At 35.6% G+C, this 23,845-nt stretch overlaps 1 protein-coding gene across 2 annotated transcripts; it reads left to right on the top strand.

Moving 5' to 3' along the window:
- Positions 1-225: 225 nt before the first annotated feature.
- LOC122723192 (desmethyl-deoxy-podophyllotoxin synthase-like) lies at positions 226-23,845 on the top strand. Of its 2 annotated transcripts, none has more exons than XM_043954653.1 (2): positions 226-1,139; positions 23,144-23,845. In XM_043954653.1, the coding sequence occupies exons 1-2, from the start codon at positions 246-248 to the stop codon at positions 23,750-23,752; spliced, it is 1,503 nt and encodes a 500-aa protein (XP_043810588.1). In that variant the 5' UTR covers positions 226-245; the 3' UTR covers positions 23,753-23,845. The 2 variants fall into 2 exon arrangements, with proteins under 2 accessions (XP_043810588.1, XP_043810587.1); XM_043954652.1 differs by lacking the exon at positions 23,144-23,845 and adding an exon at positions 1,395-2,110.

Genomic DNA, 23,845 nt, shown 5'->3' on the forward strand with positions numbered 1-23,845 from the left:
ACACATCCCAATGTAAACTGATTCTAACGACGAGCTTTACTAGAGAAAATTCTATAAATATGATAAATTAATTTTCTTTAATATTTTTACTATAATATGTGAATAAAAATAATTTGATAAATCAATAAATTTTTTATTATTAATTTTATTTTCTTTCTCGCCTAATCTACATATTGTGTATATAAAAAGGCAAATTAAGTTAACATCTCTCCCAAGCATCGACTGCTCCTCCACTTGCTATAACAATGGAGATTCATGTTCCCTTCTTTCAACTCCTTTTTGCTTTTCTCTTAGTGATCCTGCCTATGATCTTTAATATTCTACATAATTTGAAAAACGCAAAATTGCCCCCAGGACCTTGGAAACTTCCCCTTATAGGAAATCTCCATCAGCTTGTTGGCTCTCTACCCCATCACTCACTCAGAAACCTCGCAAATGAATATGGCCCACTTGTGCACCTGCAGCTTGGCCAAGTATCCGTCGTTGTAATTTCTTCTCCTCATATGGCGAAAGAGGTCATGAAAACCCATGACGTAATCTTCGCTTACAGGCCCAATCTTCTCGCTGGTAGGATCATGTCTTATGATTCTACAAACATTGCATTTTCTCCTTACGGCAATTACTGGAGACAACTACGAAAAATTTGTGTGATGGAGCTTTTAAGTCCAGGTCGTGTGCAATCATTCCGATCTATCAGGGAAGACGACGTTGCCAGTCTCACAAAGACGATATCTTCATCTGCAGGATCACCCATCAATCTCGCAGAGAAAGTTTTTTCAATGATTTATAGCATAACAGCAAGGGCTGCTTTCGGCGAAAAGTGCAAAGATCAAGAAGAATTTATGTCACTTATCTTGAGAAGTGCGACTCTTGCTGGAGGTTTCTGCTTAGGTGATATGTACCCTTCAGTTAAGGTGCTTCAAGTGATTAGTGGAATGAAGCCAAAGCTGGAGAAGCTGCACAAAGAGATAGATAAGATACTCGATAACATTCTGAAGGAGCACAGAGAGGAGAAGTTGGCAGCAAAAGCAAGTGATGAAGAGGCAAGCGAAGACCTTGTTGATATTCTTTTAAGGTTTCAAGAACAGGGTGATCTTGAATTCTCCCTCACCGACAACAACATCAAAGCAGTCATCTTGGTTAGTATATACTACTGGATTATATACGTCACTTCCCAATTACTTTGAATAGTTTCTCCAAACTTCTTATCTTTTAAGCATTTTTTTTGGAAAATAAAATCATTCATTTGCAAAGGAATGAATTTTCTAAAATTGCTCATGTTAAAAAATTGAATCAATGTAATTAAATTCTTTAATAATACAGCTAATACTGATCTTTTATTTGGCAATAACGTTTGACGGAGTGAACTAAAAAGTCAAATAATCATGCTCTAGGACATATTTGGAGCTGGGAGCGAGACATCAGCAGCAACAATTGAATGGGCAATGTCCGAAATGCTGAGAAACCCAAGGGTAATGAAGAAGGCACAAGCAGAGGTAAGACGAGTGTTTGATGGAAAAGCTGATGTAGACGAAAAACGCATTCAAGAATTAAAGTATCTAAAACTAGTAATCAAAGAAACCTTAAGGCTGCACCCTCCAGTACCCCTGCTGCTTCCAAGAGAATGCAGTGAGACTTGCGAGATTAACGGCTACAAGATACCTGTCAAGACTAGAGTGGTTGTGAATGCATGGGCACTTGGAAGAGATCCAAGTTACTGGAGTGAAGCTGAGACATTTTTTCCAGAGAGATTTGCTGATAGTTCAATTGATTTTAAGGGAACCAACTTTGAATACATCCCATTTGGAGCTGGAAGGAGAATCTGTCCAGGCATTTCGTTTGCCCAGCCTAACATTGAGTTGCCACTTGCTCATTTGTTGTATCATTTTGATTGGAAACTTGCTAATGGGTTGAAACGGGAAGATCTAGACATGACGGAGACTTTTGGCCTAACTGCTAGAAAAAAACTAAATCTTATCTTAATTCCTATTCCTTACAAGTAATTTTATCCAATCATGTTGGAGTGATATGTCGGGGGGGAAACTTATCTATATAGCAGGTGGATTTAAGATATGTAGGTTCTATTTACTTTAACATATAAATTTACTTTGAAAATTAAACTAAACAATTTAACTCCATACATTTACTTTGGTTAAAATTAAGGTTCCAATCTAATATTAAACTAAGATTCATGAGGTTAAATAAAAGGTGAATTCATTCAAAAAAAAAAAACTCAATCGTTATTTGTATTTTAATCAATAATTCTTTTAATTTTGATTTAATTAATCCAACCTTTACATTTCAGTATAATTTTAGCAAATTTATAAATTTTTAAATTTAATAGTCTATATGACAATTTGATAACTTAACTAAATATTACATGTATTCTTATTATTTTTTTAATTAGCCAAAATGGCTAAAAAAACCTAATATTTGTATAATTTTATATTTTAATCCAAATCTTTAAATTTTAGATAAATTACCAAACATTTATATTAATATAATTTTAGCTAATTTTTAAAATTAAAATTAAACATAAATAATCTAATTATTAAATATGTAATTCACAAATAAATTTTATTTTACAGTAATAATTATAAATATTTTATAGCAGATATGTTATTTAATAAAAAATAGTAGAATATACAAAATAATTAAAAATAATATAGCTGTTATAAAATTTTTATAATTTTTAGTGCAAAATAAAATTTATTTACGGTTGAAACTATTTACGATATATTTAATGGTTATATTATTATTATCTTTAAAATTAAATATATTGTTTAATTATAGTTAAATATGAATTAATATTATTTTTATATATAAAGTTATTTTATATTTAAAAAATAATAAAATATTATATGAAAATCCTATACAAACTCTTACATTTTAATTTTTGAAAATTTCTTACATTTTAATTTTTGAAAATTGATTAAAATTATATTCAAATGTAAATATTGAATTGATTCATATAAAATTTGTAACGACCCGAAAATCGGACCGCTACCGGCGCTAGGATTCGGGTCGACTTAAGGCCGCCGGGATCCGTAGCAAGCCTGACATAAAACCTGTAAACCTGTATAATCCCATACATGATCAACAACATGCATAAAAATTAAAACTTTTCTTTCCATGAACATCAACCAAACTCAACCTGTGCATAAACATTAACATAACATTGATCCCTCTGTGGGATCTCATCTATGCCCTCAATGGGTGACATATCATCTGTTGAGTTGGTTTACATAAACATCATATGAATCTCTAAGATCATGTATAAAAGGGATACAACAATCTATGGTCAAGCACACACTAACATCCATAAAACTCATTACATAACTATACTGTACTTTTACATTACAATTTGATCATGTCCATTGCTAGCTATTACATAAGCATGACTTCTTTACTCTATCCGGACTCCCGCACTATACTGTACCTGCAAGCCTGGGGGTAAAGGGAGAGGGGTGAGCTAGAAGCCCAGTGAGTAGAGCTATTAAAACACATTAACACTATGCTCTATGAAATGCATCATAACACAAACAATTCACATAAGGGTTGGGTGAACTTGTCACCAATTAGTCCAAGCTAACTCTGTGCCAGGCCGTAGCATGGGGTCCTGGTCTTCCTATCATAACATACATTACTTACCATTGCCCCAGGGCCTCCTCTGGGCTCCTGGTCTTCGAGTCCCATAACCGTGCCAGGCCGTAGAATGGGGTCCTGGTCTTTCCTTACTCTGTGCCAGGCCGTAGAATGGGGTCCTGGTCTTCCTGTCATGGACTAATTGGGTCATCCAACATTCACCCACATCAACAACAATAGATGCAATGCGACATATTCGTGAACTAATGCAATCATCCTATTGCATAATCATGATGCATGAAACATGATAAAACATTTAATTTTAAAAGATTAAGTTTAGTCCTACTCACCTCTGGCTGACTCTGACAACACCGAAGCAGCTGAACTCACTGCTGGGGTCCTCGGTTCCTCGGGTCCGAACCTACACAGGTGGACTCAAATGAGGGACCAAACATACGTAATTACAACTCTAATATACTCCCCAAAAACCCCCTAAAACATCATGAAATTATCACATAGAGATATGCATGAAATGGCTGAACAGGGCACTTTCGGCGGCACCTTCGGCGGCCGAAAGTCCTGGACAGATCCGAAAGTCAGGCACTTTCGGCGGCACCTTCGGCGGCCGAAAGTCCCGGACAGAGACGAAAGTCTCTTTTCGGGGGCGACTTCGGCAGCCGAATGCTGCCTTCATAAAGGGGGTTCGGCGGCCGAAACTCCCTTCGGCGGCCGAACCTGGTTTCTGCCAGGAGGGCAGAAACTTGGTTCACATGAACCCCTTGCCTCCCAAAACTTCAAATCATGCATAAATCTCAACCAAAACATGCATACAAGTTCCTAGGGGTCTCAAACAGTCATATACCCCAACTACAACAGTTCAAACACATAAAAATCAACATACATTGCTCAAATCATCAATATAACCCATAAACTCAACATATAACCTAACATGCATTTCTACCCATAGATCTTGCATAAAACTTACTTAAAACACATAAGGAGCTTAAGATCGGCTCTTACCTCTTGAATATCGAGAGGGAGACGACCTAAACTTGGAGATCCACGAAAATGAGCTCCTGAGTTCCCAAAGCTCCAAAACTTGTTTCAAAGCTTAAATCTTCCAAACCAAGTGAAAACAAGTGAAAATCTTGAAAGATTTAGAGGAAGAACATCAAAAATGGGTGAGGGACGGCGGAAAGCTCACCTTGGCCGAAAATGGGGAAAGGCTCGCCCGTTTTCGGCTAAGGGACCCTTTTATAGTGGCTGGCCAGACCACGTTCGGGGGCCGAATGTGCCTCCGCATCCATGCAATGTTCGGCGGCCGAACTTGACTTTCGGCGGCCGAACCTGGACTTCCCTCACTCATGCTTTCGGGGGCCTAACGTGCCTCCAAAACGCATGCATGTTCGGCGGCCGAACTTGACTTTCGGCGGCCGAACCTGGGTTTTCCTCCAAAGACTTTTCATGTAAAAACTCATTTTATTAAATGCTTAAAAATCATAAAACACATTAAAACATTTTTATAAAACATGATTCTACCCTTCTAGAGGTCTCCGACATCCGAGATTCCACCGGACGGTAGGAATTCCGATACCGGAGTCTAGCCGGGTATTACATTCTCCCCCCCTTAAGAACATTCTTCCCCGAATGTTCCTCAACTAGTACATGCATATCATAAAACGTAGCATACATACTAAACACATGGAACACATAGATACTAACCTCTAAAAGAGATGGGGATACTGTTGGAGCATAGACTCCCGTGTCTCCCAGGTACACTCCTCAATATTGTGGTGGTTCCAAAGGACTTTCACCATCGGGATTTCCTTGTTCCTTAGCTTTCTGATCTGGGTGTCTAAGATTCGTACTGGCTGCTCAACATAGGTTAGATCCTCTTGGATCTCCACATCAGGCTCACTAAGAACCTTGCCCGGATCTGACACGAATTTTCTCAACATAGAAACATGGAAAACCGGGTGGATTCTTGCCATAGAAGCAGGTAAATCCAGCTTGTACGATACATTCCCAATCTTCTGCAAGACTTCAAATGGTCCGATGTACCGCGGAGCCAGCTTACCTTTCTTCCCGAACCGAACCACTCCTTTCATTGGAGACACCTTAAGCAATACCAAATCCCCCTCCTGAAACTCTACTAGCCTTCTGCGGATGTCTGCATAACTCTTCTGTCTGCTTGCAGCAGTCTTAATTCTTTCTCTGATTAAGGGTACCACCCTGCTGGTGATCTCTACTAGTTCAGGCCCTGCCAAGGCCTTTTCTCCAACTTCTTCCCAGCAAACAGGTGACCTGCACTTCCTCCCATATAAAGCTTCATATGGAGCCATCCCGATGCTAGCATGATAGCTGTTATTGTAGGCAAACTCCACCAGAGGTAGATGCTGCCTCCAAGAACCGCCAAAGTCCAGCACACACATTCTTAGCATATCTTCTATGGTCTGGATGGTCCTCTCTGACTGTCCGTCTGTCTGTGGGTGGAAGGCAGTGCTAAAATCCAAACTAGTACCCATAGCATTCTGCAGACTCCGCCAAAACCTGGAGGTGAACTGGGGCCCTCTATCCGACACTATAGAAACAGGAACCCCATGCAGTCTGACTATCTCATCAACGTACACCTGCGCCAACTTGTCCACCGAATAGCCACTCCTGACAGGGATGAAGTGAGCAGATTTGGTGAGTCTGTCCACAATCACCCATATGGAGTCCAATCTGTTGGACGTCGCCGGTAACCCCACTACAAAGTCCATAGCTATATTCTCCCATTTCCACTCTGGAATAGGTAGCGGGTTAAGCATTCCAGCCGGCTTCTGATGTTCCAGCTTCACCCTCTGACATATTTCGCAGGCTGACACAAACTGTGCCACTTCTCTCTTCATAGCTGGCCACCAATAAACTTTCTTCAGATCTTGATACATCTTGGTGGCTCCGGGGTGAATGCTGTATCTTGCATTATGAGCCTCTCTCATAATGTCTCCTTTTAGCCCTATTTCATCTGGTACACACAATCGACTCCCGTAGCGGAGGATCCCCTTGTTGTCGAATCTGAACTCGCTGTCCTTGCCTGACTGAACAGTCCTGGCAATCTTTACTAACTCTGGGTCCTCATGCTGTTTCTGAGCCACCTGCTCCAGAAACACGGGTGTCACTTTCATCTGAGCAACCAAGGCACCTGTACCAAATAACTCCAACTGTAGACCTTCCTCAATGAGCTTGTAAAACTCCTTCACCACTGGTCTCCTCTCTGCCGTGATGTGGGATAGACTGCCTAGTGACTTCCGGCTTAGAGCGTCTGCCACGACATTCGCCTTACCCGGATGATACTGAATCTTGCAATCATAGTCACTCAGCAACTCTACCCATCTCCTCTGTCTCAAATTTAAGTCTCTTTGACTCAGGATGTATTGCAGGCTCTTATGATCTGTAAAGATCTCACATTTAACCCCATAGAGGTAGTGCCTCCACATCTTGAGTGCAAAGATTACTGCTGCCATCTCAAGGTCATGTGTGGGGTAATTCAACTCATGCTTCTTTAGCTGCCTAGAAGCATAAGCAATCACCCTCTCTTTCTGCATAAGCACACAACCCAGTCCCACACGGGACGCATCACAAAAGACTGTAAAGTCCTCTCCACTAGATGGCAGAGCTAAAACTGGTGCTGAAGTCAACCTCTTCTTAAGCTCCTCAAAACTCTCTTCGCACTGGTCGGTCCACAGAAACTTCTGATTCTTCCTGGTTAGTCTGGTCAGAGGAGCTGCTATCTTTGAGAAGTCCTGTACGAACCTCCTGTAGTAACCTGCCAAACCCAAGAAACTCCTGATCTCTGTCACTGAAGTGGGTCTAGGCCAGTTAGCCACAGTCTCTGTCTTCTTGGGGTCTACCTCAATCCCATTCTCTGACACTACATGCCCCAAGAACGAAATGCTCCTCAGCCAGAACTCACACTTAGAGAACTTGGCATACAAGCCATGTTCCCTCAAGGTCTGTAGAACCAACCTCAGATGATGGGCATGCTCCTCTGCATTCCTGGAATACACCAAGATATCGTCTATGAAGACAATAACGAAGTGATCCAGGTACTAGCTAAACACTCTGTTCATGAGGTCCATGAATGCTGCAGGGGCGTTAGTTAACCCAAACGGCATTACAAGGAACTCAAAATGCCCATATCTGGTCCTGAAAGTTGTCTTTGGTACGTCCTCTTCCCTGATCCTCAACTGATGGTACCCCGATCTCAGATCTATTTTGGAGAAGCAACCCGCTCCTGCTAGCTGGTCGAATAGATCGTCGATCCTTGGCAATGGGTACTTGTTCTTGGTAGTGACTTTGTTCAACTGCCTGTAGTCGATACAAAGTCTAAGGGATCCATCCTTCTTTCTCACAAACAACACTGGAGCACCCCAGGGTGAGGTACTCAGTCGGATGAAGCCCTTGTCTACCAGCTCCTGCAACTGCTCCTTCAACTCTTTCAATTCTGCTGGCGCCATCCTGTAGGGAGGGATAGAGATCGGTCGAGTTCCAGGCATCAGTTCTATTTCGAACTCTATCTCCCTAGCAGGTGGTAAACCTGGCAGCTCGTCTGGGAACACATCTAAGAACTCTCTAACCACTGGCACCGAGGCGGGCTCTCTAACCTGACCATTAAGCTCTCTCACATGAGCCAAATACCCCTGACATCCCCTCCTAAGCAACCTACGAGCCTGAAGAGCTGAGATCATACCTCTAGGTGTACCCCTCCTGTCTCCTCTGAAGACAACCTCTGATCCATCCTGACCTCTGAACCTGACTACCTTGTCCCTGCAGTCCAAGGTAGCACCATGGGTAGATAACCAGTCCATCCCTAGAATGACGTCAAAGTCTGTCAAATCTAGAACCACAAGGTCGGCGGACATGTATCTCCCCTCAACAAAAACTGGACTACACTGACAGACTGACTCTGCCACTGATGGATCACACTTGGGTCCACTGACCCAGAGAGGACACTCTAACCCAGAGATCATCAACCCCAACCTCTGGACGGCTCTTGGAGCAATAAATGAATGAGATGCACCAGGGTCCATCAATGCATAAACATCCGAACAACCTATGACGAGATTACCTGCCACCACGGTGTTGGATGCGTCTGCCTCCTGCTGTGTCATTGTGAAGATCCGTGCTGGGGCTGATGGACCTTCACCTCTGAAACCCGCTGAAGAAGAGGCTGCTCCTCTCCCTCTGCCTCTGCCACTGGCCTGAGTCATGGCTGGAGCTGCTGGCTGCGCTACACTGCCTGAAGCTGTCTGCTGGGACTGAGCCATCGAGGCCGCTCTTGGACAATCTCGAGCTAAATGCCCCTCCTGACCACATCTAAAACAAGCGTTCGTCCCAAAACGACATACTCCCTTGTGTGGCCTGCCACACCTTGCACAAACTGCATTATCCGCACCAGAGCTTGAGCCACTTCCAAATCCCAGACTGGACTTGACTTTGTTCCAGAACTTGTTCTTCTTACCCTTGGGCTTACCCCATCTCTTACTGCCTGAAGCTGCTGCACTCAAGGTAGAGGGGTCTAACCTTCCCCTACCCGGAGTTTTAGAACCAGAAGCTTGTGCCACTGTCTGCTTAACTGTCCCCTGAATGATGGCACTAGCCTCCATTCTCCTAGCCATGTCTACTATGGCATGAAAACTCTCTCTATCTGCTGACTGTACCAAGGAGGAATACCTGGGATGGAGCTTCATGATATACCTCCTCGACTTCTTTTGGTCTGTGCTAAGGTCTTGCCCAGCAAATGGCAACAACTCCATAAACCTGTCAGTATATTCGTCTACACTCATGTCATCAGTTTGCCTCAACTGCTCGAATTCTATCATCTTCAATTCCCTTGAACTATCAGGAAAAGCCCATCCTGCAAACTCGTTTGCAAACTCTTCCCAAGTCATGCTGTCCACTCTCGGGTTCACATAATTCTTGAACCACTCCCGTGCCTTTTTGCACTTAAGCGTGAACCCAGCCATCTGAATGGCTCTACTGTCATCCGCCCCTATCTCGTCTGTAATTGCCTTGACCCGCTCCAAGTACACGAACGGATCATCACCGGTTTCAAACTGGGGAGCACCCAGCTTCATATAGTCTGTCATCTTAACCTTGCTCCCACTGGCTGAGCTAGGTCTAGGTGGTTGAGCAACTAGGGCTGCTGGTTCTGCAGGTGGTGGAGGTGGTGCAACATTTTCTGAGGTAGGGTTTGCTGGATTTGGATAATAGGGTGGAGGTGGATACATTGGGTACTGAGAGTATGGTGGGTAGTATGGTGGGTATGGCATCTGTGTGGGATAAGGGGTGAAACTAGGGTAATCCGATGTACCTCCCATCGAATACCCGGGATGTTATGAGAAATGTGGGTAGTGAGGTGGCTGAACAAATCCCGAGGCCTGAGTGCCTCCTTGGGACTCTCCCACTCCTTCTTCTGACGTACTGACTCCCAAACTGCCATCCCTCCTCTGTTCTACGTCCATATCATCCCCCATATCCTCTGACGCTCCTCCCTGAACTGTTCCTCTGACTGATCTGCTTCTACCCAGATCCAGAGACCTTCTAGGGTCTCTTGCTACTCTGTCCCTGTTGGACCTGCTAGACATTGCCCTAGGCAATGCTGGAGGACGGGCGCTCATGCCCTCATCCTCAGGTGGTACTCCAGTCAATCTTGCTGATCGACGAGTTCCCCTCATCCTGTTTTCTGAAAAACAGTACACACAACACAAACATTAGCATAATATGATTCATGTGGGCACACATGAACCCGCATCACATACATCACATATCATAGCATATCATTAATGCACATGCATATAGTCATGGCATTTCACATCATCATGCAAGACAGAACTCCTCATCCTATCCTAGTGGACATGATCTTTTCTTATTGTGCTTGACCTTCTATAACATCTATGAGCCCGACACTCTAGGTCCGACCATATGAACCTAGGGCTCTGATACCATTCTGTAACGACCCAAAAATCGGACCGCTACCGGCGCTAGGATCCGGGTCGACTTAAGGCCGCCGGGATCCGTAGCAAGCCTGACATAAAACCTGTAAACCTGTATAATCCCATACATGATCAACAACATGCATAAAAATTAAAACTTTTCTTTCCATGAACATCAACCAAACTCAACCTGTGCATAAACATTAACATAACATTGATCCCTCTGTGGGATCTCATCTATGCCCTCAATGGGTGACATATCATCTGTTGAGTTGGTTTACATAAACATTATATGAATCTCTAAGATCATGTATAAAAGGGATACAACAATCTATGGTCAAGCACACACTAACATCCATAAAACTCATTACATAACTATACTGTACTTTTACATTACAATTTGATCATGTCCATTGCTAGCTATTACATAAGCATGACTTCTTTACTCTATCCGGACTCCCGCACTATACTGTACCTGCAAGCCTGGGGGTAAAGGGAGAGGGGTGAGCTAGAAGCCCAGTGAGTAGAGCTATTAAAACACATTAACACTATGCTCTATGAAATGCATCATAACACAAACAATTCACATAAGGGTTGGGTGAACTTGTCACCAATTAGTCCAAGCTAACTCTGTGCCAGGCCGTAGCATGGGGTCCTGGTCTTCCTGTCATAACATACATTACTTACCATTGCCCCAGGGCCTCCTCTGGGCTCCTGGTCTTCGAGTCCCATAACCGTGCCAGGCCGTAGAATGGGGTCCTGGTCTTTCCTTACTCTGTGCCAGGCCGTATAATGGGGTCCTGGTCTTCCTGTCATGGACTAATTGGGTCATCCAACATTCACCCACATCAACAACAATAGATGCAATGCGACATATTCGTGAACTAATGCAATCATCCTATTGCATAATCATGATGCATGAAACATGATAAAACATTTAATTTTAAAAGATTAAGTTTAGTCCTACTCACCTCTGGCTGACTCTGACAACACCGAAGCAGCTGAACTCACTGCTGGGGTCCTCGGTTCCTCGGGTCCGAACCTACACAGGTGGACTCAAATGAGGGACCAAACATACGTAATTACAACTCTAATATACTCCCCAAAAACCCCCTAAAACATCATGAAATTATCACATAGAGATATGCATGAAATGGCTGAACAGGGCACTTTCGGCGGCACCTTCGGCGGCCGAAAGTCCTGGACAGATCCGAAAGTCAGGCACTTTCGGCGGCACCTTCGGCGGCCGAAAGTCCTGGACAGAGACGAAAGTCTCTTTTCGGCGGCGACTTCGGCAGCCGAATGCTGCCTTCATAAAGGGGGTTCGGCGGCCGAAACTCCCTTCGGCAGCCGAACCTGGTTTCTGCCAGGAGGGCAGAAACTTGGTTCACATGAACCCCTTGCCTCCCAAAACTTCAAATCATGCATAAATCTCAACCAAAACATGCATACAAGTTCCTAGGGGTCTCAAACAGTCATATACCCCAACTACAACACTTCAAACACATAAAAATCAACATACATTGCTCAAATCATCAATATAACCCATAAACTCAACATATAACCTAACATGCATTTCTACCCATAGATCTTGCATAAAACTTACTTAAAACACATAAGGAGCTTAAGATCGGCTCTTACCTCTTGAAGATCGAGAGGGAGACGACCTAAACTTGGAGATCCACGAAAATGAGCTCCTGAGTTCCCAAAGCTCCAAAACTTGTTTCAAAGCTTAAATCTTCCAAACCAAGTGAAAACAAGTGAAAATCTTGAAAGATTTAGAGGAAGAACATCAAAAATGGGTGAGGGACGGCGGAAAGCTCACCTTGGCCGAAAATGGGGAAAGGCTCGCCCGTTTTCGGCTAAGGGACCCTTTTATAGTGGCTGGCCAGACCACGTTCGGGGGCCGAATGTGCCTCCGCATCCATGCAATGTTCGGCGGCCGAACTTGACTTTCGGCGGCCGAACCTGGACTTCCCTCACTCATGCTTTCGGGGGCCTAACGTGCCTCCAAAACGCATGCATGTTCGGCGGCCGAACTTGACTTTCGGCGGCCGAACCTGGGTTTTCCTCCAAAGACTTTTCATGTAAAAACTCATTTTATTAAATGCTTAAAAATCATAAAACACATTAAAACATTTTTATAAAACATGATTCTACCCTTCTAGAGGTCTCCGACATCCGAGATTCCACCGGACGGTAGGAATTCCGATACCGGAGTCTAGCCGGGTATTACAAAATTTAAATGTTTAGATTAAAATGAAAATAATATAAATATTGAGTCTTTTCAGTCATTTAATTATTAATTTATATAAAAATTAATAGAATAAATTACACTTTAGTTCTTGAATTTTAGCATAATTAACAGATTGATCTCTATATTTTTAAAATCCAACATTTAAACTCTTTTATTTTCATTTCATCCAAATGTACCGTCCCTCCATCTATTTTTCCGTTAGATGGTTGGTTAAACATCTGGAAAAAAAAAAAATCTTTCCAAAATACCTTTATGGTCCATACAACTCATATAAAAACAACTTTTATATCTAAAAACTCAATTCTCCATTTTCCTTTCTCATTCTCATCTCTCCTCGAAGGTGAATGTCCAAAAGTTGAAAGATGTCTACTTCAAATGGTTCTATGACATTTTATGATGTGAGGTTGCTAAATGTTAACTGTAAATGTAGAATGAAAGCTGAAATTCGTATTTTAAAGTCTGTAGATAACCCAAATAAATTTTATTACTACTGCAGAGACAGTGTTTGTGGTAGCTTTCATGGTTAGTGTGAAGATGAGGTGAAGAGATAAAAGATGAGACAAGAATTAATATGGTTGGTTTGCTTAAAGAGATAAAAGATGAGGTGAAGAGAGTGAAGGAAGATCATAAATTTGTGTTAAAAAATCTTGAGAGGATTGAATGTGTATTAACAAATGTTAGCTCAGATAATAGAAGAATTAATATGGTAGTTTTGCCTAAAGAGATAAAGGATGAGGTGAAGAGAGTAAAGGAAAACCAGACATTTGTATTAGAAAATTTTGAGAGAATTGAATGTATATTAGGAAATTTGAAAATTTTATTGTTAATTTGTATATTTTTATTGTTTGTGGTAGTAGCAAAAATTTTTTAATTTAGTTGTACATGGTGTTTGAATGAATAAAAATATTTTTTTATTTTGTAATGTTTATTTTTTTTAACTGTGAAAAAGAAAAGAAATTAAAAATAATGAAAACTTTAAAAAAACGGCATATTTTCAATTTAAGAATTGATCTGTTTTCATACATTAAAATTAAAGAATTTAAATATTTATAATTATTTAAATTATATATCCAAAAAATTTAAAAAATGGCAAATATCTAAAAAATATCAAATTATTTTATATTTGTGAATGTTATATATTTAGTTTACGTTATATACTTAATTTTATTTGATATTAAGAAAATTAAAAATAAAAAAAGATTTATAAAACTACAGATTTTGAATTCAGTGAGTGATTTATTTTAATATATAAAAATTGAAAAAATTAAATGTTTATAATTATTTAAATTATATATTTAAAAAAATTATGTTAAAATTTAGAATTTTATTTTAAATGGAAATTGAAAATTAGGGAAATAGAATATGAGACCTTTCAGATTATCTATGTTAATATAAAATTTAGAAAGTAAAATATAATTTATCCTATCAGCTAATAAAAAAATCAGTTTAAAAGATAAGTAAATAATAAATTGGAAAAACAAAGTTTTTAAAAATTACAATTAATAACAAAATTAAATCAAACTGAACCCCTGCAGTACTAACTGTACTGCTACAACTGCATGAAAAAAATGGCCCGCGCTTCCCTTTCTGCGATCAAATAAGAACCCGTTGGCCACTAGCAAGCACAAAAACAGGGTCTTTGTCTTTTCTTCGCAATTCAAAACGCTATTGATCTGTTTGTTTCCCAAGAAAGTGGAAGAAAAGAGGAGAAACCGTATCCTTTTTTTTTTCATTGCCACTGGTAGTTACCCTTCAGACCACAGCATATAATCAAGGACAACTACCAATCTCAGTGAAACTAAGGAGAGAGTCTATTGGAATTGCTCAAGTAGGTCATCAGATCCTCATAGCAACCAAGCACTCTCTCCACGTACGGGCCTCCCAAATAACCATCGAAACTCAATCAAGGCGGATAGCAGGTGAAAAGGAAGAAAACAAGAGTAGAAACTGAGACCCTTAGAATTCCAACATTAAAATCATAGATCTCGCCTCTTTAAATCTTTAAGAGTGTACTCCATGTATTTCTACCACAAGCTTTAAGACTTGCAATCACAAAAAAGAATGTGAAGCAAAAGAAAAACTGCCTCCATGTATATGATTCCATTTACCTAAGACAGAAAAACTGCCTCCAGGACTTCGGAAGCTTTCCCTTGTAGGAAACCTCTACCAGCTCATTGGCTCCCTACCCCATAGCAAAAAAATATGGCCCCCTTGTGCACCTACAGCTTGGTCAAGTATCCGCCATTGTAATTTCTTCTCCAGATATGGCGAAAGAGGTCATGAAAACCCATGACACAATCTTCACTTACAAGCCCAATCTTCTCGCTGGTAGGATCATGTCTTACGATTCTACAAACATTGTATTTTCTCCTTACAGCAATTATTGGAGACAAATTACGAAAAATTTGTATGATGGAACTTTTAAGTCAAATCATGTACAATCATTCCGATCTATCAGAGAATATGAAGTAGCAAGTCTCATAAAAACTATATCTTCATCTGCAGAATCACCCATCAATCTCAGAGAGAAAGTTTTCTCAATGATTTATAGCATAACAGTACGGGCTTCAGTCAAGGCGCTTCAAGTGATTAGTAGAATGAAGTCAAAGCTGAAGAAGCTGCACCAAGAGATGGACAAGATACTCAAGAACATTCGGAAGGAGCACAGAGAAGAGAAGTTTGCAACAAAAACAAGAGATGAAGAAGAGGCAGGAGAAGTTTAATAAAAATAAAAATATATAGCATCTATATTTTTTAATAAAAATAAAAAATCAATAATTAATTTGTAAAGGAATGGATTTTCAAAAATTGCTGATGTTAAAAAATTTTTTGCATTTATGTTTGAATAAAATCTAAAAAATAATTTATGTAATTAAATTCATGTTAATGATATTTCTCTCTCTTTAAAAAAATATATATATAATTAATATACATAACAAAAAATATATACATACTTTTAAAACAGTATTTTTCAAATATATTGGAATAAATTGAATGTAAAAATGGAATAAATATCTTTTTTTTCTAATATTTTGAAGCTTTTAAAGGTTGAATTTCTATTTTATGGTCCAATCACATTAAATTTTTTTTTTTTATCTGTTCTCTTTTGTTTCTTTTTCTAATATTAAGTTTTAGAGTGTATGTGTTTTTAATATTATGTATTTGAAAAAAAATTGTAAATTATGTTGATAAATTTGGTAATAGATTTTAAAATATGTTAAGTTACCAAATTTACCAAAACGTTTTAATTGCTATTTTTTTATTTTAAAATTTATTTTTTTAATTTAATGGCTAATTAATTTTCAAACAGCTAATTTTTTATTTAATAATAACTCTTTAAAATAAACAAATGATAGCTGATAAGTATTTTATTAGCTATTTTTTTCCATCCGTTCTAATTTTAAAACTTTTTCTCATTAGCAGATAGCTAACGAGATTTTATAATTTATTTTGATTTATTTATTAATTATTTAATTTTTATATTAATATAAATTTTAATATATATTAATAAATTATTTATAATTATAAAATATATATATAATATTATAACAATAATTATATTAGTTATAATATTGATCAATTTTATATAATAAAATTGTATATATACATAAAAAATTATTTTATTATTAATCATACTTTAAATTTTATATATATTATATAATAAATTATTAATTTTATTTTATTTTAATTATTAATAATTATATAATATACATATTCTTTTTTTTTAAATAAAACTATTTATTGTATTAATAAAATTCTATCAAATAAAGAGAACAAAGATGATTATACCTAATAGATTCTCTAACCAAAATATGAGCAATTAAAATAGTATTACGATTGACTTTAAAATAATAAGGCATTTGTCCATGTTATAATAAGGCATTTGTCCATGTCCATAATATGGTCTTCGGTCTCATTATTTGCAATGGGTTGATTTTTGTCAAATAAGGAGAATTGTCTAGTATGTGCTGCCAAATTAATGTTTTCAAAATTGTTAGTTAATGTCAACCCTACCACAAATTCCGGCGGAGCAGAATTGTCGAAATCACGCAGCCACAGGCCTGTCGGTCTATAGTTTTGATGAACAGGTAATCTGAGGAAATTACTCCAACCAAACTTGATATCTTCTTTCTTTAATCTCAGCCGCAAGTTACAGAAAACCTTCACATGACCTAGTTTTCCACATATATAGCAAAAAATAGTCAATTTTTCGTATTGAAACTTCACAGTAAACACAATATCATTATTTCCAACAAACTTCTTCCGTCGTTTCAGAGGTTGCCGAATGTCCAAATAAACTTTTAACTCTCATAGGGTCCGGCGACATAACTGAAGTATTTTTCATATCATACTTTTTAGAGTAGCTAACAAAATTTCCGATCAATTTAGCCAACATCTCGTTATAATAACCCGAAAGGAGATCTTTAATCAGAATTCAAAAATCAGAATAAGTTAGAGAGATATGAAGAGGATTTTCATTACCTTATATCTTCTTTCAAACAAGCAGAAATCGATTGTATAAATAAGGGTCCCCATTCCTTACATTTTCAAAATCAACATTATTAAAAACCGAAACATATATCTTTTTGTTTCTGATTCCATAATAGATGCCTCTTTAAATGATGTTATAAATCTGCCAAAAGGTCTGCATATTCTGAAAATTGATTGGATTGTATATGAGAAACATATTCACCATACAGAAATCATAAATGAAAATTGAAATATCTCTAGAACTTTTAATAGAGATAACAACATCTTTTTGTTTATCAATAATCAATTGACGCAGATTATTTTTCATGAAAAAGAGAAAAAAAAATTAAGTTTAAAAAAGAAGAAAATGTGAGAGTATCGAGTCTCAAAAGTACCATAATATATATATTCTTATACATAATGTTATCCATGAACAGTAACAATTAGATATAATTTATTAAATACTTGATGTATTTTAGTTGCAATTAATTAATAATTAATTATTAATTATTGGCTGTATCAAACAATTAAAATAAATAGACTTTTAATCATTTAATTAAATTTATCTGCGAATAAGAGAAAAAATAAAATAAAATTTATCTGCAAATGAGAGAAAAAAAATTTCATTGTAAAATTTCAATTATATTTAAATAGTGTATCTAAATATTTCTAATTAATATTTTTATTATAATTAGATAATAATTAGACTTGTGAGATATAGTTTCTCCCCCTGATTCCACCGGCGATGAGAACGACCAGCACCACGGTTCTAGCTTCCCTGCGATATGGAGGAGGCCCGGTCCCTCCTACGGCCACTCAGCGCAGCGTTTGTGCATCTCCAACAACCTTCGTTTGTCATCGGGCGTCCCCGAGGCTTGCAGATGATTTCTCAAAAAATTGATTCACGATAATTGTTCAATTCATAATTTTTTAAAATTATTTTAATTTTTATCAAAATTAATTTAATCAAAATTAACCTATTTTAATTTATAGATAAAACAATTTCAAAACAATAAATTTAAAAAAATTTTGAACAACACTAAATTTTATAGCACCCAAAATTTAATTTAATCATAAATTATTATAAAATTTAATTTAATTAATTTAATAACAAATATAATTTTTTTATTACATTTTAATTATTTAAACAGAATTTTAATACTATTGTTGAATTTCAATAATTAGATGAAACGGCAGCGGAATAAATAAAAAATAAAATTTTCACCAATAACAAAATCACACCCAATTAATTAAATTTATTTGGTTTTAAATTAAGTTTTTTGTCTTCTTCAGTGTTTACTGTTGAAATAGAGGCAGTAAACTTCAATTTTCAGGTTTTTTTTTTTAAATTATTTTCTTTCTCCTTCAATGCGATAATGAAGATTAGGGGAAGCTTGTATAGTCTACAGAGGAGGGGCAGGAGCGACTGGTCGAAAATACCATTTCTGGTTCTTCGTCTCATTCACAACTAATTTCGCAATTTGAGTAGAAGAATTTAGAATTAATTTTGATTTGGTTGGAGTTTATTTATTCATTTATTTTTAATTTTTATGTGAGTGGAGGTTTTAATTCGTAAAAGAAAAAGGCGGTGAGAGAAGTAGAGATTTAAATAAATTAAATTATTAAATTTTATCCGATAAAAACTCGATCAAATTCATTTCAATTTTTTAAAATGTTAAGTTTGAATTTAATTTTTAAATTTATTTAATAAATGAGTTAGAGTTAGAGTTTAATACTTAAAATTCGTGAATTTAACTCGTTAAATTCAATTTTAAATTTATGAGCAGTTTTATAAATTAATTTATAAATTAATTCGTTAGATAGATTAAATTCAATATTATAAAAAAATTAAACTCAAAATCGGTATAACATTTTCTTAATTAAATATAAATTTTTCAAAATTTAATTTTATACGATTTAATTACACTTCAAAACTTACGGATATTTATGTTGCTAAAATCTAAACTCATTAATTTTAAAATAAAATTCATCATAATTATAAATAAAATAAACTATTAATAAATTAGTTAAATATTAAATTCGATAAAAATTTAATTTATTTTAACTATTTATTAAAAAAATTAAATTTAAATTTATTAATATTTAATTTAAATTTAAAATAAATAAAAATCGAATTGAATAAAAAAAAATTAATGATGTAAAGTTGAACTGGGTTGGTTGGTTGACATCCTAAAAGAGGGAAATAATTTAAAAAAATAACTAGGTTACGTTATAATTACTAAAATAATGTCAACATAGAGTGGTTACTTGCATCAGTAATTACGACGTCGGATTGATAAAATTTTAATATTTATTGAGTTGAAGTATTTTTCTTCTTTGTTCTAAATTAAAATTTTAAAATGAGTAGCAGACAAATTAAAGAAATAAAACGGTCGGTGTATTTTTTAAAAATATATTTCTTTTTTTTTTTTTTTTACTATTTCAAAGGCTAATTCACAATGTGTAATCCAATCATATGCAAAGATGGACTGACTTTCATATATTAAGTTTTAATTTAATTATGCACTTGGGGAGTTTGGATTCCAAAAGAGAAGCAAGCCCAGAAAATTATGAATTATAATTTATATTATTTTATTTGACGAGAAAGTTGAATGATTCTTTATTATTATTTTTTTCTAGAGTTACGTATGCATTGAATCAACCTTTTATAAAATAAATTTTATAACTTAATATATAAACTCTTTTTATTAATTATTAATAATATTATAAACAATTAATCATATATTTTAATTAGTTATTCAATATTTTTAAATATATATAATTTAAGTAATTTAATAAATTAATTAGTTATAGTTATGTTCAATCTCTCTCTATATATAATCAATTATATATATGTACTGATTATTTCATATATACATACATTAAATTGTTTTATAATTTTTAATTATAAAAGTGAATTATATAAAATATTATTAAACATTAACTACACATATATTTTTTAATTCAAAATTATACAATTAATAATTATATATAAAATAACATTTTATTCTTACTGAAAATTACATAAAATATAGTTTTTAATATTAATATTATTGTCATTTTAATAATATTTTTTTAATTATTGTTTTGATGATACTTATTTACTAATTTAAAATAAATATAAAAATATTTACGAACCAGTCCAAAATGAAGACTGGTTCTATCATGTTAAATGCCGAGAAAAATGAAAAATTAATTAATTCCACCCACGTTTGAATAATTACATACTACCAACCCTAGTTCTATCATCTAAAAAATATTAATAAAATAATAAATCAATCTCTGTAAGTAACTTTTCATAATATAAAAGGAATGTGCTGGAGAAAACACGTTATTGCTCATTTATAAAATTTTAATATAATAGTTCTCTTTTTATTTTTTACAATTTAAATTATTTTAAAATTTTAATGTTATTTGAAATTATTTTTATTGTAATTTTTAAAAAATAACAATTACTATGCTTGAAGATTTTATCAATTTTAATTAAGAGATGTTAAATTTAATAAAATAAATAGCATGTTAAACTATTTGATCAGCTTTTTAAAATTAGATCAAAATCATTAAAAATATAAAGGGTATATAAATAATGGATTTTTTTAACCTTTTATTTAAAATTAGAAGGAAAATCATTAAAGTATTTGTTTTACAACCTTTTATTTCTTTTTCTCAATTTTGCATTTAATGAAATAAAAAATATAAAAATATTTTCAAAAATTTATACTTTTGAAACATAATATAGTTTTACTATATATATGTACGTAATTTATTTTAGATTCAATGTATTTGGGGTTTAATAATTGGATTAACTGAATTTATGATATTAAGTTTTTTCTGATTTTATTAATAAAAAATATGCATGACAGGACGGGATCGACGTGCTTTCTTAGCCCATCTCTAATTTAAAATTTGATATGAATTTGAAATCCATCAGGTTTAATTAGGGAAAAACTTACTTGAATTTATTAAATCTAAGAATTTCCTATTTAAAAAATCTCATTCCACCGCTATATATATTGGCACAGTCTGTACATTACAATGGCAAATTAGGGTAGCATCGACTGCTCCTCCAATTGCTATAACAATGGAGATTCATTTTCACTTTCTTTTTACTTTCCTCTTCGTGATTCTCCTCCCCGTGATCTTTAATATTCGACAGAATTTGAGAAACGCAAAACTGCCTCCAGGGCCTTGGAAACTTCCCCTTGTAGGAAATCTCCACCAGCTTGTTGGCTCCCTACCCCATCACTCTCTGAGAAACCTAGCAAAAGAATATGGCCCGGTTGCGCACCTACAGCTTGGCCAAGTATCCGCTGTTGTAATTTCTTCTCCAGATATGGCGAAAGAGGTCATGAAAACCCATGACACAATCTTCGCTTACAGGCCCAATCTTCTCGCTGGTAGGATTATGTCTTATGATTCTACAAACATTGCGTTTTCTCCTTACGGCAATTACTGGAGACAACTACGAAAGATTTGTATGATGGAGCTTTTAAGTCCAGGTCGTGTGCAATCATTCCGATCTATCAGGGAAGACGACGTAGCAAGTCTCATAAAAACAATATCTTCATCCGCAGGATCACCCATCAATCTTGCAGAGAAAGTTTTCTCAATGATATATAGCATAACAGCAAGGGCTGCCTTCGGCGAAAAATGCAAAGATCAAGAACAGTTTATGTCCCTTATCATGAGAAGTGCGGCGCTGGCTGGAGGTTTCTGCCTAGGTGATATGTACCCTTCAATTAAGGTGCTTCAAGTGATTAGTGGAATCAGGCCAAAACTGGAGAAGCTGCACCAAGAGATGGACAAGATACTCGATAACATTCTCAAGGAGCACAGAGAAGAGAAATTGGCAGCAAAAACAGGGGATGAAGAAGCAAGCGAAGACCTTGTTGATATTCTTTTGAGGTTTCAAGAACGGGATGATCTTGAATTCTCCATCACTGACAACAACATCAAAGCAGTCATCTTGGTCAGTTTATTACCTACCTATACGCACCAATCTACCAAATTTCTACCAAAGTAAATGGTTTCCAATTTATTATTAGAAAAACAAAATAAAAGATAAAGGAATATGTTGTTTTTTTTATTAGAAAAACAATAATAAATTGTGGTTTTATAAATTTTACGAATTATATTATAGACTATTAAAAATAAATTCTTTAATATACATGAAAAATTATTTTAAAATAGTTATAACTTTAAAATAATGAATAATTCTTGAGAAATTTATTTATCCAAAATTATAAGTATTATTCGAGAAGATTGAAAAATATTAATTATCTTTTTTCAATTTTACTCCTATTTTTAGTAAAGTAATATAACAATTATTTCCTATCTTATTATTATTTACTTTCTTTTTTCTCTTTCTTAATTATTCAACTTAATTTCCTATTGATAGATTAATAAAATAATTAAGATTGGAATTGTTAGGTGAATTAATGAATAATTTAGTTAAATTAAAAATTATTTTGCTACTATAACTTAGATGATTTAATTATTTTTTATTATTATATAAAAATTTTAATCATCGAGTTCCCAGTCTAGACTGCCTTAACACCATTCAAGGCCGTCTAAGATCTTCTATTCACACTTTATAACTGTCATTCTGCTTTCCATTTGTCATTTATTAATTGGTAAATATAAAATACAAAAGACTAATTTATTAATAATATCAACTAAATAGCTCCATAATTAATATAATTATCAACATTATTGCGATTAAACTAATAAATTACCCTTTTCAATGCTTTTTGACATTTAAAATTAAACTAATAAATACAGTTAAAAACTGACTTTTTAATTGAGCAGTAACGTTTGACGGAGTGAACTAAGAAGTCAAATATTCATGTTCCAGGACATATTTGGAGCTGGGAGCGAGACATCAGCAGCAACAATTGAATGGGCAATGTCTGAAATGCTGAGAAACCCAAGGGTAATGAAGGAGGCACAAGCAGAGGTAAGACGAGCGTTCGATGGAAAAGCTGATATGGACGAAAAACGCATTCAAGAATTGAAGTACCTGAAACTGGTAATCAAAGAAACCTTAAGGCTGCATCCTCCAGTACCCCTGCTGCTTCCAAGAGAATGCAGCGAGACTTGCGAGATTAATGGGTACAAGATACCTGCCAAGACTAGAGTGGTTGTGAATGCATGGGCACTTGGAAGAGATCCAAGTTACTGGAGTGAAGCTGAGACGTTTTTTCCGGAGAGATTTCTTGATATTTCAGTTGATTTTAAGGGAACCAACTTTGAATATATCCCATTTGGAGCTGGAAGGAGAATCTGTCCAGGTATTTCATTTGCCCAGCCTAGCATTGAGCTGCCACTTGCTCATTTGTTGTATCATTTTGATTGGAAACTTGGTAATGGGCTGAAACATGAAGATCTAGACATGACGGAGACCTTTGGCTTAACAGCTAGAAAGAAACAAAATCTTGTCTTAATTCCTATTCCTTACAAGTAATTTTATCCAATCATGTTGGATTTTCTTTATTTTACATATAAATTTAAACAGTGTATTGTTGAGTTGCAGATGTTTTGGCAATAAAGGGTATAC

The sequence above is a fragment of the Manihot esculenta genome, chromosome 3, assembly GCF_001659605.2.
Source record: "Manihot esculenta cultivar AM560-2 chromosome 3, M.esculenta_v8, whole genome shotgun sequence".
NCBI lineage: Eukaryota > Viridiplantae > Streptophyta > Magnoliopsida > Malpighiales > Euphorbiaceae > Manihot > Manihot esculenta.

Coding starts and splice junctions, on each gene's coding strand:
- LOC122723192 (XM_043954653.1), top strand. CDS start 246: ATGGAGATTCATGTTCCCTTCTTTCAACTCCTTTTTGCTTTTCTCTTA. Junction 1,140..23,143: donor ACATCAAAGCAGTCATCTTG/GTTAGTATATAC, acceptor TTCATGTTCCAG/GACATATTTGGAGCTGGGAG.